The 18669-nt window shown below is 40.2% G+C and overlaps 1 protein-coding gene across 6 annotated transcripts in view; it reads right to left on the bottom strand.

The window, feature by feature from the left end:
* The window catches only part of SH3PXD2A (SH3 and PX domains 2A), a 320633-nt gene that overhangs the window by 15000 nt on the left and 286964 nt on the right, over positions 1-18669 (bottom strand). For all 6 annotated transcript variants that reach the window (XM_060768325.2, XM_060768323.2, XM_060768324.2 and 3 more), the window contains 4 exons: positions 14978-15095; positions 7592-7926; positions 4710-4759; positions 84-203 (listed from right to left, as the gene is read on the bottom strand). In XM_060768325.2, coding sequence (XP_060624308.1) covers positions 84-203; positions 4710-4759; positions 7592-7926; positions 14978-15095 — 623 coding nt within the window. The remainder of the gene's footprint in view (positions 1-83; positions 204-4709; positions 4760-7591; positions 7927-14977; positions 15096-18669) is intronic.

The following is an 18669-nucleotide window of genomic DNA, read 5'->3' as shown; positions in this document are numbered from 1 at the left end:
ATGCAGGGGGCTGCCTAACATGCACCCAATGTTTATCAAGGACCTGTCTTTCACTTGTTCTTTTCATTCTTTTCTAGACTTACCTCTGCCTTTTGTCCTCCATGGAAACTGATCCCATCTGAGATACAAGACTGAAACTCGGCAATAGTATAATATTCAACTTCAACTGATGGTGGCTCAGGGGGTTTCGGTAATTGAAAGCCCTGCAGCAAGAAACAGTAACATGTAGTTAAAATGACAGGAGAGATAACAAACAAAAGTATTTTAAGCAGAGATGAACAAATCGCTATCTCGATAGAGAACCTGATTGTATTCATGGATAGTATTTGTGCTAGCTTATCACTTAACTGAGGAACCAGTGACATCTTACAATAAGACAGAACAGAACCAGGTGTTTAAGAAAAAAGTCACAAAAAACAGCCTGTTATTCTCAACTTGCAGGAGCCCTTTCATGCAGCCGTTATTCCAGTGCATGGAATCCTGGAATTGGTAGTTTAAAGAGGATAATATAGAATTCCCTGCCAGAGAGTTCTAATATTTCACCACACTTCAAAACTCAGATTCAACAAAATGGTACCTATGCACAGTAATTGTGTAGTCTAAATAGAGCCCTGCTTTTCCTAGGTTTCTACTCTTGTAGAATGAACTATACAAGAACCGATGGAATGTGACCTGCATCTTTTGGATTATGATGTTGAGCTGAGTGCAAGCCTTCCAGTTGCTATTACAAATTAGCCATTTTCCTTCTAATTTTCCTTCTAATCTAAAAGCCTGGCAGAAACAACTCTGAAACAACAAAGAGAATCCTTTTGTTTTTTAAGTATTATGAGTCTACTATCTACATTTGGGAGCCCCCGGTGGTGCAGCGGGTTCAACCGCTATGCTGCTGAAGTTGCTGAGGTTGACGGTTCAAATCTGGGGAGTGGGGTGAGCTCCTGCTGTTAGGCCCAGCTTCTGCCAACCTAGCAGTTTCAAAACATGCAAATGCGAGTAGATCAATAGATACCACTTCTTCGGGAAGGTAATGGCATTCCATGCAGTCATGCTGGCCTCATGACCTTGGAGGTGTCTATGGACAATGTAGACACCTCTTCAGCTTAGAAATGGAGATGAGCACCATTCCCCAGAGTTGAAGATGAATAGACTTAATGTCAGGGGAAATCTTTACCTTTACCTTTTATCTGCAATTGGACGAAGTATTTAAAAAGATAAATATTTGAAATACTGTATTAAAGCAATCAATTCAGTTTACCTGGCTACTGCTAAGACTTTTACAAAAATAGCTATATATAGTTAATATTTCTGAAATTGTAGTTTTAAAATTAAAAAAAGGAAAATGTTTTTAAAAGTGTTACCCCAATTAAAATTAAAATGGTATAATATGAAAACAATTTATTACTAATTATAATTTAATTATTTGCATTACTTTGAAAATAGTTGCTGAAAATGTTAATGACTTGGAGAGAATAACAAATTAATTTTGGATTAACAAATTCCAGGCTGCAAGTGTCCCATGTGTGGTTACACCACATATTTGTATAAAGGCATTCAAAATGAAGAAGTGGGAAGGGGATGAAACACAGTTCTACAGAACTGAATTCAGCTCAGCTGTAGCTCATGGATCACACACCACTCTAAAATACTTTGTTTAATTAGAAATACAGAAATTGTCTGTTGTTTTGGAAAACCAGAGCAGCTGGCTACCCTCATGTTTCTTCTGTTTTTCTGGTTCCAGAGCCAGTCTGCCCAGAGGAGGGACAGAGTAGGAGAAAGGATATGCAGGAAATGAATGGGGGAAGAAAGTAGCAAGGAAATCAATGACTGTTTTCCTGCCATTTCAGATTGATTTGGAAAATAAGTAGACTCATTTTGGAATTTTGGCTTGGTTTATGATTCTGAACCAATTCAAAATGTGTTCAATAACAGCTGTTAATATTTAATAACAGCTAATGACACGTTAATTGGATCCTCCATCCAAACACAACTGTAAGAGCTGTGCTATTCCACTGATGCCTTAGAGGGTGCCGTGCTCTCCTTCTTCAAGAGACTTCCAATAGAGGTTGGATGGTGACCTTTTTGGGGAGTTTTTAAGTTGTGTAGTCCTGCATGGCAAGGAGTTGAATGAGGTGGTCCTTGCCATTCCTTCCAACTCCATGATACTTTGATTCAGTGGCACTTTTGTCTCCTTGGATTGTTGTAGGTTTTCAGGCTGTATGGCCATGTTCTAGAAGCACTCTCCTGACGTTTCACCTGCATCTATGGCATGCATCCTCAGAGGTTGTGAGGTCTGTTGGAAACTAGGAAAATTGGGTTTATATATCCGTATAAAGTCCAGGATGGGAAAAAGAACTCTTAACTGTTGGAGCTAAATGTGAATGTTTCAATTGGCCATCTTGATTAGCATTTGATGGCCTGACAGTTTTTAGGTGTGGCTTGTTACTGCCTGGGGGAATCTTTGTTGAGAGGTGATTAGCTGTTCCAGATTGTTTCTTGTCTGGAGTTCCCCTGTGTTTAAGTCTGCTTGTTGCATATGGGGTTTCATCTGGGTAGGACATATCATACCAGTCCTCTCCAAGCTGATGGAACTAATAATTCTATTCAGGACTGACAGTCATTGTAGTACAAAATACTAATCATTCTGGTCATGACTGACAGCAATTGGAATGAACAATCCTGCCCTGCATGCCAAATATTTATGTTGCTCCTCCATACTTCAAAAATGTTCATTAGACATGCCATGAGCTCACCAGGACAGGGAATGAAGGAAAGGTATTCTTCCATCCCATTTCCATGGCTGTTATTACTTTTAGCCACTAACTGTAGCTCTAAAGCAGGCATGGGGAACCTTCGGCCCTCCAGGTGTGGTGGACTTCAACTCCCACAATTCTTTGAGGCCAAGGTAAGCCTTTGGGGCGAATGCCGACCCTCAAGGAATTGTGGGAGTTGAAGTCCACCACACCTGGAGGGCCGAAGGTTCCTGACCCCTGCTCTAAAGGGAAGAACAGGACAACCCAGGAAATCCTCTCCAGACTAGATGGGAAAACCTACCTGGAATAAGAGTTTATGGGATCCTAGTTGGTATAATATTCTTTAAGGAAAGATTTTAAGTATTTTTTCCGGGCCTGGGCCTGCCGAGTTACTCTGGAACCTCTAAGCTTTACAACTCACATACTTCTTCCAAGCACATCAGCATGACAAATATTAATACACCATGGGATGCAGCATAACTAAATATCTTCAGATTCCATAATGGTTTACATTAGACTAAACCAATTGGAAACAGAAGGACCCTTAAAAGTTATGTGTGTCTTTTGTTAGTATGGAATTAAACCGTAGCAACTTTGCCAAACTAAAGACGCATGGGAAATAAATTATTAGAAAGAGGGCGGAGGAGGTGTTCCAAAGGGAAAAAAGCAGCAACATTAACAAGACTGAGAGATGGTTGCATGGTACATTCATCTCATCCACACACAAAAACAAACAAAAAAGGCCCAAAATATAGCACTTGCAGTGGAGGGGGCAAAGGAGGAGCCATTAGCCATCTTTCTCAATAATTGGCTACAGGACTTTAGAGCCTAAGAGGTGAGGAACAACCACTGCTAAAAGATCAACCTACTGAAATCTATCATTGGGTGCAACTGCGTCTTTCTTTTCTGGAAACTTTCCAGAGACCATCAGCCAATGGCTCAGGACCAGCACTTCTCCTGATTAGAATATCTGAGTAGGACTGTGGAAACAACATTAAAATCTCAAGTGGCTCCAAACTCAGAGTGACTGAGAACAGGTTCTCTCTCACTGAACCATAATGAAGAAAAAATAGAGAGTCGCTTCTTGGACTAGAAGGTAACAAATAACTTAATGGAAAACAGATATAAACTTGCTGAACTTGTTGACTAAATTTTGACAAGTATGATATCTCCCAAACCCCCTACCTTAACAATGATCCATGTGATTCAATGAGATTTATACAGTGTAAAAGCCATATAGTTCTGTTTGTGATCTACCTTCCCATTGCCATGTGTATATATATGTAGCCACTTGAGTCTCAGTCACGAGAAGACAATGGCATTAGTGCATTCAAGAACAGAGAGACCATGGTCAAAGTGTGTACATGTGTGTGTGTGTGGGAGGGGGGGGGGAGAGGTCATCCCGTCACTACAAAATCAGATACCCTTATTTTCCATCATGGATGCCAAAGCAGCCCAAGAATCAGTATTTCTGTATCCTGACATATATTGCAGGTTCCTCTCATTTACGTTCTAGGATCTAAATCTCAGTGTTAGTTCAAATAGAACAAATATGAAGAATCAGTGAAGCTTATATGAATAAATGTTGGTTTACTAAGTTCCAATTGATTCACTCAGTCTGCTCTTCAAGAGTAGCAATATTGACATAAGGCAACTTCCAAAGTTGATCTTTACTAGGTCAACCAAAGAGGCAAAATATTCTTGGTGCAATTTCTCAAAAGCACATGTTTCTTTATTACACACACACACACACACACACACACACAAATATTTTAAAAGCATAATAATAATACAGACAAACTGGGGGGGGGAGGGGGGGTTAATCGGCGTCACATAGTCAGCTTATCTATTCTGTTTGGGATTAACAGTTGGATGTAGGATGAAATGGTTAGAAAGCACTATATTTGTGAAGTGTTAAAACATTTGCATGTGTCACAAATACAAAAAGAAACCAGCACTTACCAAACTGGATTCTCTCCTTGGAGGAGGCCTGGTTCTTAGATTTGGGGAACCTAGTAAGAAGAAGAAGGAACATCCTCAGTTTAGACTGAACACACATTCTCAGTTTAGAAGAAACCAGATAACCTCAAGTATAATCTAGTAATCCAGTGTTTGCCCTGACATCTTAAATATCACTAAAACTAAGAGACTAGCAAAGCCAGCAAATAAAGCAGAAAAGACCAAAAGCTCCCTGCAGAGGGCGCTTTAGAGCTATGGGATCAGAAATGTCTCCAGATATAAACACAGGCCAAAGAGGATAGATTCAGGTGGGAACAGCCAGTCCTTAAGGTCTGGAGCAGAAAAAGGATTTAAAGTGTAATAGTCAGCACCTCAAACAGGGACTGTGATCAGTGTTCCATTAGGAAACAAAGGTGAATATTTCACACAAAATGTTTGAGTACAGGCAGTCCCCAAGTTACAAACATCTGGCTTACAAACGACTCATAGTTAAGAACAGAGGTGAGACAACAGGAAGTGAGAGAAATCTGCTCCTAGGAAGGAAGATTCACTCCTAAAATACTGTACTGATTTTGCATAGTAGAATCCTCTACAACTTCCAGAACCTTTCTCAAAACAGAGTAAATGAAGAAAAAGTGGCTGGATCCATACAGTCATATAATCCAGTTTTGTATCCAGATTATCTGTTTTGAACTGTATTATAATTAGGGATTAGTTATTATAAATTTTATATTGGGACTGTTCTTATTTATTGTTTCTGAGTTTATCTGTTGTTTGTGTGTTATTGGCATTGAATGTTTTATTAGAAACTGCCTTGATAGGGCTGGTTACAAATATATGATGATGATGATGATAATTAATATTATTATTATTATTTTACTGACACCAAAACACAGTATGACACAGCAAACGAGATCTATATGCTGGATTTCGTATCACAAAATCACAAGTCGAACACTTCCCAAGCATTTAGGACTGTGTGATATATTTTCGAATGATGCGCGCAGATCCAAGTAAGGTTGCATTTTGCAGTTGAGAGATAATGATTTTGTCAATGTTTATTATTTCCAAATGCCATCTGAGATCTATTATTATTATTATTATTACTAGTAGTAGTAGTAGTAGTAGTCTGTACTGCTATATAATCCAATTCAAAGTAGATAATCTGGATTCAGAATCTGGATTATATGGCAGTGTAGATGGAACTGGTGTTCGCTATTATCAACATACTGATGACATCTTAGTGTAAATCTCTAAATTATTAGCAATTATGTAATTTATGCATGTACTTTATGAGGGACAAAATGAATTCATATGTACTATCACAGCACAAATACCTTGTGGAAAAGCAATGGCATTCCGGTATATTCCAAACCAATTAATGTCTCGGAGTGATGATTCAGATAGGTGCAGAATCACTGCAAGCACAATGGACTTAAATCACCATTGCAAAATTCTAAAGATATTATGAGTAATAATATTAACGGATTGCTGACAGAACCCTGAGAATGAGCATCATTTATACTTCTCCTTCTATAGATGTTGTAACAAGACTATTTTTTGTACAAAAACAAGGCTTGAAACCAGACTGACGGGCTAGACATAACTACTACCTGGATTCATCAATAGAGAGGAAATTCTAATGCAGCACTGGGCAACCAGATGCCTTCTAGATATTTTGAGCCACTACTGCCATCATTCTTGATCATCTGTCATGCTGGCCAGGGTTTATCGAAGTAGTGGTACAAAACACCAGGTTGTCTACCCTGTTCTAATTCCATTAAAATATGAGAGGATTTCAGCTCTGATTGCATAGCCATTCATAATACTGTGCCCTTTTATATACAGACAGCCTTTGTATGTAGATTGGAAGAGGGTGAAATGATTGCATGCCTTGTCACTAGTCTACATGATTCAATAGAAGGTCAGAACCTACGAATGTAGAATTGTAAAAACACAGGACTCTCTATCCATGGTGTTTGGAATCCTGAAAAAGGCCTTGTTCAAATCTTCAATTTGGCATGTATAGGTGGTGGAGTTTGCTCTGATCCAACTCCTGTCAATGAAAAGCTCTTGTACCAACACATCTTCTAAAGAATGTGGCCCACAATGCAGCCTTTTATAAGCACTGCACAGTTTGAAACAGAAAGGGGTCTTGGGGTCATTCTCTATGTGCCATGGATCTTGCAATCAATCACAAATCTCTGACTCTGCTAAACATTTTCTGTACAGAGTAATATCAAACATGGGGCCTATATTCAAGATATAACTGCACTGTAGAACTAATGTGGATTGACATCACCTGAACTGCTATGGCTCAATGCATCTCTGCCAAGGACTGTTGTATCATCTGTTTGCAAATCCCAGGATTCCAAAGCATTTAGTCATAAGATTTAAAGTGGTATCAAACTGCATTAAATTTACAGTGCAGATGCACTGTATGACAGAATGATCACTTCTAGCCCACATTCCAGTTGCACTCTGTTGCAAGACTTCCTCCTCCTCCTCCTCCTCCTCCTCCTCCTCCTTTACTTTACTAGAGTGTTGAACAGTTTGCAATCCCTACATGGCAGAATGAAGTTTACTGCCAGATTATACTGATGGAGTATCTTTACATCTTTCCCCAATCTGTTCTGGAACTCAGGAGAAAAACTCTTGCCACAGGTGGGAATGAAAAGGTGAACTTACCTCATGGAATTCCCAGGGAATATCTGAGATAGAGGGAATGTGATTGGGATCTCAGAAGGAGTCATACTATGTGAAATGTGACAGAAACTTTCCATCTGAACCCTTCCTTTAGAATATTTTTATGCTTTGAATTTCCTGCCTGCTCTAGTAATAAATAAGCATAAAGCACAAAATAGTTATGTCCATAATGTACTTACTTATCTGGGCCCTTTGTGGCGCAATCCGTGCTATGGCTGGAGACCCCTGTGCCAATTTTGAAACTTGTTTGTCTTGAGTTGTCATGAAGTTGCCATTGGAGTCATTGCATAAGATGGGCAAGCTGATTTCCTTCTTGTTGATGTGAGATTCTGCTGTTTCAATTTCGGATTGGGTTTCTTTGTCACTAGAAGATTTCTTGTTCAACAAGTTGCTAATTTCCATGATGTTTCCTATAATTTCCACTGGCCCTGTTAAGTTTTTTTTCCTGGATGAAAGTTCATCTTTTGCTTTCTTCAGATATGAGGCTGGGGCCCAGCCCTCTTTGCCTAAATACCTAGAAAGAGAAAAAAATAGTCAGTTACTTACAGGTAATTTCTTAGGACTTTTAGTCCCAAACCCAGATGATTGCAGCATTTAGCAACATCCCGTTTGCTGAAGAATGCAATATATATAAACTTGTTCTGAGGCAGAAAGGGAAAAGAAGCCATCTACAAAAAAATGCAGACTCCTATGATACTGCATGTTTAGTAGAAGCGTAAGAAAAATAACTATGTTTTATTCTGATTTAAAGGGGTTTTTCTAGCTATTCCATGTATTTTAGAAAACATGGTTAAACAAATGCTGGGACTCACAGGCTCTAAAGGACCTATGTGGACCAACGCGAGGGTTGTTTTGTATTACTTTCAAAACCCACATTTTGAATATCTAGGCTGTGGACATCATCTTCCATATATATGCCTTTGGAGCCCCCCATGGCGCAGCGGGTAAAACCACTGAGCTTCTGAATTTGCTAACTGAAAGGTCGGTGCTTTGAAACTGGGGAGCAGGGTGAGCTCCTGCTGTTAGCCACAGCTTCTGCCAGCCTAGCAGTTCAAAACATGCAAATGTGAGTAGATCAATAGGACCACTCCAACTGGAAGGTAACGATGCTCCATGCAGTCATGCCAGCCATGTGACCTTCGGGGTGTCTACCAGCTCTTCGGCTTAGAATTGGAGATGAGCACCTCACCCCAGAGTTGGGCACAACTAGACTTAATGTCAAGGGGAAAACTTTACCTTTACTTTAGGCTGTGGATATTATCTTCCATATGCCTTTGGGGCCCTCCCCCAATGAAGCAGCAATACTAGGGCTGCAACCAGAAACAAATAGTGGAAAAACACAATAGCTTCTTCAGAACTGCTATCTCTTTTAGCAGTGTGGCTCTTGGAGCTGACAGAGGGAGCTCATCTATGCTCTCCCCAGATTCGAACTCCGACCTGTTGGTCTTCAGTCCTGCCGGCATAAGGGTTTAACCCACTGTGACACTAGGGGCTCCTCTTCGAAGCTATCCAAGAAGGTACCTTGACTCGAGGGAGAATAGTTATGTCTGAACCCTTTCCCAAATCTAGTGTCTAGCCTGGGTGGTAAAACACATCAAATTATGGGTGGGAAAACACACCAAGTCTCTTTTTCAATGTCTTGTTCTGTCTGGGTGATCCTGGGCATTCAGTTTCCTCTTCCAGTTCAGAAGTGTATTCACATTTCACAATTGCTGTAGTTTGATATAATTTAGGCTGCAATAGTTCAATCTTATGCCATCCAGGTATTTGCAGTTAGTATTTATGACTGTTGTAGATCATGCTGCAAGGCCCACCGTTGAGTCTAGCATACTTTCAGCTGTGTGCCCTCCCCAAAAGATCACGATGAATAGAGGATAGAGTGTTGAAGAAACTGTAGGACACCAACCATGCTGTTAGATAGATTTTGGCTGTTGTACAAGGCTACCAAGTCTTCAGTTACTAAAGGTATTGCTATGTTGCTGTACTTTATTGTTGTATTACTGTATATTAATGCTAAGGAAGGAGGAAAGCACGTTGGAATTTGCTGCTGAAGGGCTAAAATAATTTGGTTGACTTTGAATGCTATGCATTTTGAGACAAAGAGGGTAGTACTGGATTTGCTGCCCTGCTTCAAGTAATGAAATGTTTTTTTGGGCTGAGCTGGCCTCCACATATTAGAAAGGACATTATTGTTGTAATTTGCATTTTAAAATTTAATCTAAAAATACAGTTTTGTTAGTAATGGCAAATCAATTTGGAAGGTTGTGGGACCTAGTGGGGATTTTGGTGTGATTTGTGCAGATAGCCATCCTGATCTATTAACCCAATATTTTTTGTGGGAGGAATCTATGCAGCTTTTAGACAAACAGCCCTGCACTCAGAACTATTCCCTCTTTGGTGATTATTATTCAAGAAATCACTAGTTGCATTAGTATTGGGAATGCTCCTGGATCTGTCTCTCCAAATGACAGACTAAGTCGGTGGTTCCCAACCTGTGGTCCATGGACCACCAGTGGTCCGCAAGAACAAAAATATGGTCGGTGGCCTCACCATTACTACACTGCTGCTTCAAAACCACGTGGCAATGAGAGTGAGTGGTCGCATGAAACCCTCTTATAGTGCCAAGGCAATGGGGATGGAAGGGTCTGACTACCAACAAAAGATTACTACTACCACACCAGCATTAGATAATTAAATAGGGTTTTCTGTGGGTGAGCAGACAGCCACTACCGGATGGCATATGTTCTGTATCAGAAACTGGAGCTGATGTGGTCTATCTAATGCAATTTTCCGAATCTGCAGCCCAAATAACCAAACTGAATCTAAAGTTGAACAAAAACTGATTCATAACCCTTTTGGTACTAATGTTGGAGAGTGGTCCCTGGTCAAGTGGTCCCTGGTCAAAAAAAGGTTGGAAACCACTGGCCTAGGCAGATATGATAGTCAGGAGTGCTTATTATCAGCTTTGGCTGATATGCCAACTGTATCCCTTCCTAAAGATGGTGCATGAGCTGGTAACCTCAAGGTTGGACTTCTGCAATGTGCTTTACATTGGGCTACCTTTATACCAAGTTTGGGAACTCCAGTTGCTTCAAAATACAGAAGCCAGGTTAGTTACAGAAACATCCAGGAGTAAGGATATTAGACTTATCCTAAAGTCACTCCACTGGTTGCCAATTAGTTTCTGGGCATAGTACAAAGTGTTGGTTTTGACCTTTTAAGCCCTACATGGTTTGGGTCCAGGTTACCTACAGGATTGTCTTCTCCTGTACAATCCGCCACACACACTGAGGTCCTCTGAGGGCAGCTACTCCAACAAACCAGAACCTGACTGGTGACCGTCATCCATCTTTTCAGTGGCTGCCCCAGGACTGTGGAATGACCTTCCAGAAGAACTCCAACAGCTAAATGAGCTGTCAGAATTTAAAACACATTTGAAGACCCATCTCTTCTGGCAGGCCTATCCAGCCAGTTTTAATCATAAATTTTATAACTTGTGTCTTGTGTCAACTTTATTTTAATCATTGCTCTGTGTATTTTAATACATGTATTTGTAGAAATATGTTTTCATATGTGTATTTTATATCATGATTATGTGTTTTTAGCTAAGCTGTAACCTGCCTCAAGCCACAAGGAGAGGCAGGTAAGAAATACAATTATTATTATTATTATTATTATTATTATTATTATTATTATTAATACAACAAGATGAGTCCACAGCAAGCAAGATCACTCTGCTGGCTATTGTATTGAGTCACACGTTGGACACTTCCCAAGTGTCTAGGACTGTGTAATGTATTGACGAATAATACATGCAGATCCCAGTAAGGTGGCCTTTTGCAGCTGGCAGATAGTAATTTTGTCAGCACCAATTGTGTTTAAGTGCAGGTCAAGGTCTTTAGGCACTGCACCCAGTGTGCCGATCACCACCTTTACTGGCTTGTGCCAGAGTCTTTGCAGTTTGATCTTTAAATCCTCATATCGTGTCAGCTTTTCCAGTTGTTTCTCTCCTATTATTATTATTATTATTATTATTATTATTACTTTGATTAAACAGGGAAATTATTTAGTTTCCATGGCTCGATGTTGTGAAATATACCACTACTTTGAAGATAGTGGCATCTGGTTGTGAACTTTTTAAACCAACTCCCCCCCCCCCCCCAAAAAAAAAAAGGAAGAAAAAGAAGGATAATATACTGATATGCTGAAGAATGAAAAGTAGCCAGAAGACAGTGACTGGGATGGGGTCCGGGGGGGGGGGGGGGGGAAGGGGGAGCAGCTACATTACTGTCTAAAAACCCACCTTTTGAAAAATGCTATGTGGAGATGAAAGTTAATATTCAAACCATAACACTAAGGGAAAAGAAGGAATCAAAAATTGCCTCCGTTTGTCTGAGCATTTTCTTTCCTCCTTAACATCTGTTTTCCAGCTCCAGAATACTGGAATTACTCCAGAGGGAAGGAAACCAGGAAGGGAGAGCAGGGGGAGGGAAGTGAAAATCAGTACAAAACCATGATTTTTGGAAAACGTTTTACTTAAGGAGGTGAATGTTATAGGTTTTAAGGTGGAACCTATTACCTAATTATTAATGCTATCCCCACTTGCGGTATGGGCAAGAAGACCCATTCATGCAATGTATTTTCTTTAAAAGATCCATTCTTCTTAAGAAGATCCATTCATGCAATTGCTCTCCTATGGCAAGAGACTTATTAACAAGAATAGTCACATTTTGCCATAACATTCATCCTTCTTTTCTATCAATTCAAACTGTGACAAGGTATCCAGCCACATGTAGGATTAATGCAGTTTAACTGCCATAATTCAATGCTATGGAATCCTGGGATTTGTAGTTTGATGAGGCACCAACACTCTTCTGGCAGAGAAGGCTAAAGACCTTGCAAAACTACAGCTCTTGCAATTCCTTTGCATTGAGCCATGGCAGTTAAAGTGGTGTCAAATTGCCTTAATTCTACAATGTAGATAAACCCATAGGAAAGGTGAAAGTAGATTACAGACTTTCTATCTTATGTGCAATTATCTCAAAAGTGATTACTTACAATTGCATTGAGACAAAAAACTGAACAATTTATTTTTTTATTAAAAATTATGTTTAAAATATGTTTTGAGTGTGGATATAAAATTAAAACAGGAGCCCCCGGTAGAACAATGGGTTCAATGCTTGTGCATGCAGGACTGCTGACCGATAAGTCAGCGGTTTGAATCTGAGGAGAGCAGGTTGAGCTCCCTCTGTCAGCTCCAGCTCCCCATGTAGGGACATGAGAGAAGCCTCCCAAAAGGATGGTAAAAACATCAAACATCTGGGTCTCCCCTGGGCAACGTCCTTGCAAACAGCCAATTCTCTCACATCAGAAGTGACTTGCAGTTTCTCAAGTCGCTCCTCACATGAAAAAAAAGTATCTAGGAATTTTTCAACCCAAAGGAATATAACATAAATTACCCCTGATGTAGTCTTTCTAAGTAACAGGAGCAGCCTCAGGCCAATGATCCATCTTGGAATCAGTAAAGACAGGGTTTTCCCTTACATATGGAAGATGGCTAGTAAAAAAATCCTCTAACATAAAGTCCCTTAATCAAACTAGAGAATAATCTCATATAGACAGAGTTTGGAGATAGCTGGGATCGGTGATAGAGATATAGGAGCATAGAGTGGGGTTTGGGAAAATGTGGCCTGTGAGTTCCATGGGGCTCCTGGATCCTTCTTTTGTAGGCCATGAGGTCCCGCATGAGTGCCTCAAAGCCTTTGAAGCCCATACCGAGTCCCAATTTTAGGAGAAAGCCAGGACACAAGTAAATAAAACAACCAAACAATAAAGCACCTCCAAATGTATGAAAACATACAACCCCCACTTCAACTCCTTTGAAATACCTTTCCTTCCTCAGTTTTTCATTTTCCAGAAAGGCAACAGAGTTATTTCTGGTCATATGGAGGAAATAAGGAGGGGAAATAAGGTATGTCAATATGCATACATGCTTACATGTGTGTGTATAGGCACAGCAATATTTTCTTTCTTTGGCCAAATGATGCACTGCTAAAAATGAAGGGCCCTCCTATTTTGATATCTTTCATCAATGAAAATACCTAAACTTGGCAGAAGCAAGAAATACTAGCTTCCTGCAGGGTTTAACATAAAAGTCTGCTGGTAACCAGAAAAAAAACCTCTTTCCAAAGAAAATAAGGAGTTCAATAACAAACAGGGGAGTTTGTGATTTTGTTCCTCCTCCTGCAAAGCCCTGTGCACTCTGCACCTGAACCCTTGGCTTGGGATTAAAGTCCAGCAAATGATTTAAAAAGAGAAGAATGCAAACCTGACAATGGGCCAGCCTTTCCCTGTTCATCGTCTTGGGAATCTACTCCCCACCTCTATCAGCTTTCATTTATTATTGATGGAGAAGTGAATATGGAAGATGTAAACAGCAAATGTGTTTTGAGAACACATAGGACTCTGTGTGGTTCCATTATTCATAGTTCTGGTGCTTTACAATGGCTAGACTACAAAAGCAAATGACAATGGATGAAAAATATCTACTCTACATGGAAAACATGTAAGCAAAAAGGGCAGTTCATAGGACCCTGGGTGGTATGGTTCTTATAGAAAAGCTCCCTACAGAGTGTTGGGATTCACAAGTTTGTATTCTCTCCAAGATTTGTTTATCCAAACTTTCCCAAAAAGCCACCCAGAAAAAAGATTATATTCCTTTTTCAAAAAGCACTCTGTTCAGTTGCTCTTCCAGTTAAGATGATATTTCTCTAACTGTCTAAGGCTGTAGTCCTTTGCATATCGATCTGGTTACAAGTCCACAAAACTCACTGGACTTTCTTCCAAGGAAATGTGTGTAAGATCTGGCTGTCAATGTCGCTGCTGCAGTTAAGTCTTCATATTCCTTTGATCTCTCTCATATCAGCTAGCAACAGCAGTCTATTATGCTGAGCACTCTAAAGACATACTGCCTACGTGGCATTTCATGGGTCTGGAAAAATACTGTAAACATATATCTAGTTTGCAGTTATTGCTGGCTATTTAAGGCTATCAAAAGGAGTGCATTTGAATTATAGCTTGGATTAGCAATTTTGCAAAACTAACATATGCATTAACAGAACACAGCTCTTCTTCACAAGGAATTTTTATAACTTCTGTTACACAACATGCATGTTCATCTCTCTCTCAATCACACACACACACACACACACAAACTTCCAACAACCTTATCACCAGCAGTCTGATTAAAGTTGTGCCACTGTGTTCCTCTAACAAAGTGTGGGATGAATATAATAAATTAAAAGAAAATATAATTATATAAAGTAATACTCCTAGGTCTGCGATGGTTTTCCTCTTCTAAAATCTCACATAACAGACTAACCGCTATCCAAAGTGCTTTTACTTACTGCAGCTTGGCATTATAAATGCACTTTCAAGGTTTAAGTGACTTTGCACAGCCTTACAGAATCATTTTAAACATTCTTGTAGATGTTTACAGAATGCTTTTGCAAAGCAACATAAAGATAAGGCATGCCAACCCGAGAATGATTTTGCCGACCCTTTACCTTATGTACCACCATCCTTCCAAGTTCTTTTGAATGACCTCCACGGTGACTCCTTTATCGAACCCAATTTCGTCTTTCCCTTGGCTGGTGTATGGCTGGATGGTGACATATTTCTCTTCTAGTAAAGAAAAAGAAGGCAACATCAGTTAAGGTCAAAACAAAGCTCTGTTGTTCCTCTTCTCTGATTGCTCTTTAAAATGATTTTGCAGCAATTAAGATGTGGAAGCATTGCAGAGGCGGAGTCTTGCTGGCGACAGGGCCCTGTACCTATTAGCTATCATGCTGTAAGCATGCTTATATCAGCTCTGCACCACCGCCCCGCACCTTCCATGCCAACAAATGAGACAGGGTCTCTAGGGAAGGGGGCTCCCCTGAATCCTTCATATGGTACTGACAAAAATCAAACTAGCGCCAGGGTAGGAAAGCATCACTGGGGGAACTTGCTCCAGCTGGCTCCATTTAGCACACACATGGTTATGTTAAAACATTGCATTACTGGGATCTGAATACTGAAGCTGGAGAGCGACCAACACTCCTCCAGCTCCAAGGAATGGACTGACCTCTCCTCTTCACACCCCTAGAAACAATCTGACTTTACAGCACTAAGCAGCCAATATTTGTTTCTTCATGATTAGATCACATTGTACCTTCCCCAAATCTTAGCTCTCACAAGGGAAAAGCAAAAATCCATTTCTTTTCTAAACCTCATTGAAAACCAAAGCTCTTAGTTCAGTTCTCGCATCCCGAATAATCGACTGCAGGTTTTCAATATTAATGCAAGCAAAGACTACCAAAGCACTGCAACTAGCCTTTTCTTTTCTGTGATCTTGAGCCAAAATTAACACTATCCTTGTTATGTGTGCTCAAGCTGGCTCTGATTTACATCAAACCTCTCATAGGGTTTTATGGGCAAGACCTATTCAGAAGAGGCTTGCCTTGCCTCCGGCTAAGGCTGAGAGAGTATGATTTAGCCAGGGTCACTCAGTGTACTCTGAAAGTGATGATAGAGAGAGACTCAGGGTGAATCTTATTGAGCATGCATTTTGGAATCTATTTTGCAGCAGTGACTGAAGCAAAGAATGAGGATGCATGCCACAGATGCAGGCAAAAAAGTCAGGGGAGAATGCATCTAGAACATGGCCAGACAGGCCAAAAAACCTACAACAACCCCCGAATATTAACTATTTGCTACCTCTATTATATCAATTCAATTTTGCTCAACACAGCTGTTCCAAGGAGGTAAAGGACTATTATACTCTAGACCTCCAATTTCAGTTGAGGAGCCTTCAGATAAGTGCTGTGACACATTTGCTAAACACTTTGATCCAATTCATTCTGACTTGGGCCCCTTCCACACAGATGAATAAAATCCCACATTATCTGCTTTGAACTAGGTTATATGGCAGTGTGGACTCAGATAACCCAGTTCAAAGCAGATGTTGTGGATTATTCACCTTGATATTCTGGGTTATATGATTGTGTGGAAGGGCCCTTGGACTCCACATTCAAGTCTGTAAGGCAAATGAGGCATATATTTGTCTGGTTTTGATGGACAAGTTGCTTGGAAATGTGAGGTCAACCAGTTGTCTGTTAGACCAATGTCTATCCTGGCTGATTACAACTGCCAGAAAAGGACTGGCCAACTGGGTGGTGGATATTTATTTTTTATTTATTTAGAAAGAGGGCTGTGTTCGAACCTCCCTAAAGAAGCAATTGTAAAACCTTTGTAAAAAAATAAATAATTGGACCCTTTCTCCCTAAGTAACTGGCATACAATCTCTAACCTCCCCTTTCTAATTAAGGTCTTTGCACAAATGATGGCAACACAACTCCAGGCTTTCTTGGATGAAGCATTTCATCATATACCATGGACCCATAGTATATATCTGGAGTTTTGTGGTGCAGTGTCATCGATATGCGGATGACACTCTACTCTACTACTCCTTTCTCCAAGTTGAGGAGGCTGACCTAGCCCTAAAGCAGCATCTGTCAGCAGTAATGGGCTGGATGAGAGCAAACAAACTGAATCTTGATCCAGAAAAAAAGCAATTGGAATGCCAAAAAGGAAACAAGGATTCAGTATGTGTTAGATAGGGTTACACTCCCCCTTCAACACAGCTGTATAAAATCCACATTGAACTGGATTTATATGGTAGTGTGGACTCAGATAATCCAGTTCAAAGCAGATGTTGTAAATTATCTGCTTTGATATTCTGGGTTATATGGCTGTGTGAAAGGAGCCACAGTCAGCATTTTCAGAGTTACTCCTGGACTCAGCTTAGAATCTGGAGGCCCAGGTTTCTGTGATGGTCAGGAATGATTTTGCACAAGTAAAACGTGGGCACTAATCCTGCATCTGGCCATGGTGATACATGCCTTAGTTATATCTCATTTGGATTACTGTAATACTCTCTTACTTGCCTTTGAAGTCTGTTTGAAAACTTCAGCTGGTTCAAACAGCTGCAGCTAGATTAACTGGGGCTGGCTACAGGGATTATATACCTCCCTTGTTAACAACAGCTCTATAGGTTACCACTCCCCCCCCCCCCGAGTACAATTACAAATACCGGCTGTGACCTATAAATCCCTATATGACTTGGTTCCAGACTGCAATTCTTCTATGAGCCTGCACAGACTCTGTGATTCTCAGGAGAAGCTCTTCTCTCAGTCCCACTACCATTACAACCATGGTTAATGGGGACATGAGAGAAGACCTTCTTGGTGGTTGCCCCTAAACTCTAGAACTCCTTCCTTCTTGGACAGGACTTGAGTGCCATCATAAAGTACAGTGTTGGACTGAAACAAATGGAATGAAAAACTTAGATAGATGCAACGTTCTGCATTTAGGCTACAAATCCTAGAGGCAGGATAGGGTACATTTGGCTTAGCAGTTCACATGTGGAAGGGCCACTGGCAGTATTGCTGAATATTTCCTAGTGGTAAAATGCTTAATTTGCTTTAATAGAACTATGGTTTTCAAGACAATGTTAGTAATACTTGCACTATATTATGTACTCATTGGCTCTTATCTAGAGTATAGCATTCAGTTCTTGGTGTCTCTTTTAAAAGATGTATAGAGACAAGTTGGATCAGGATCAAACAAGGGCAACAAAATGATAGGAGTATGGGAAACAGTTGAAGGTTTTGGGCATGTACAGCTTGGTGATGAGAGGACTGCAGGGTGACATGATTGCAAATGTCGAAAGAAGTGTCACAGAAAGGAGGATGCAGATGGGTTTTTTTCTACTGACTCAAGAGGATCAGGTATAATGGTTTTATGTTACAAGAGGGAAAATTGATTGAACTTTAGAGAGAACTTTTTGACAGGAGAATGGTTTGGCAATGGAACCAATTACCTAAACAGGTGATGGGGTCTCAGTCTTTTGGCATATTTAAAAAGAGCCGGAATGATTACTTATTGGGGACGCTCCAGTTAGAGCTCTTTCCCTGAGTGGGAGATTGAACCCAATGGCCTATGGGGCCCTTTCCAGCTCTTTAATTCTAGTATTCTAGTTCTCTAGTCAGGATGCTAGTGGTAACATGAACATGCTGCTCTCTGCTCAGTTTCTGAGCCAAATACAGTTTGTTTCTGGCTTTAAAAAAAGACATGAAAAAACTCTGAAAATCTTTGCAGACAGGATCAATCTTTGCCTTATTCTTTCTGAAGATGTTGGCAAACTACCCAGCAGCAA

The sequence above is a fragment of the Anolis sagrei genome, chromosome 3, assembly GCF_037176765.1.
Source record: "Anolis sagrei isolate rAnoSag1 chromosome 3, rAnoSag1.mat, whole genome shotgun sequence".
Classification (NCBI taxonomy): Eukaryota; Metazoa; Chordata; class Lepidosauria; order Squamata; family Dactyloidae; genus Anolis; species Anolis sagrei.
The sequence above is the reverse complement of the archived record's forward strand: the minus strand, read 5'-3'. Positions and strand labels throughout refer to the sequence as shown.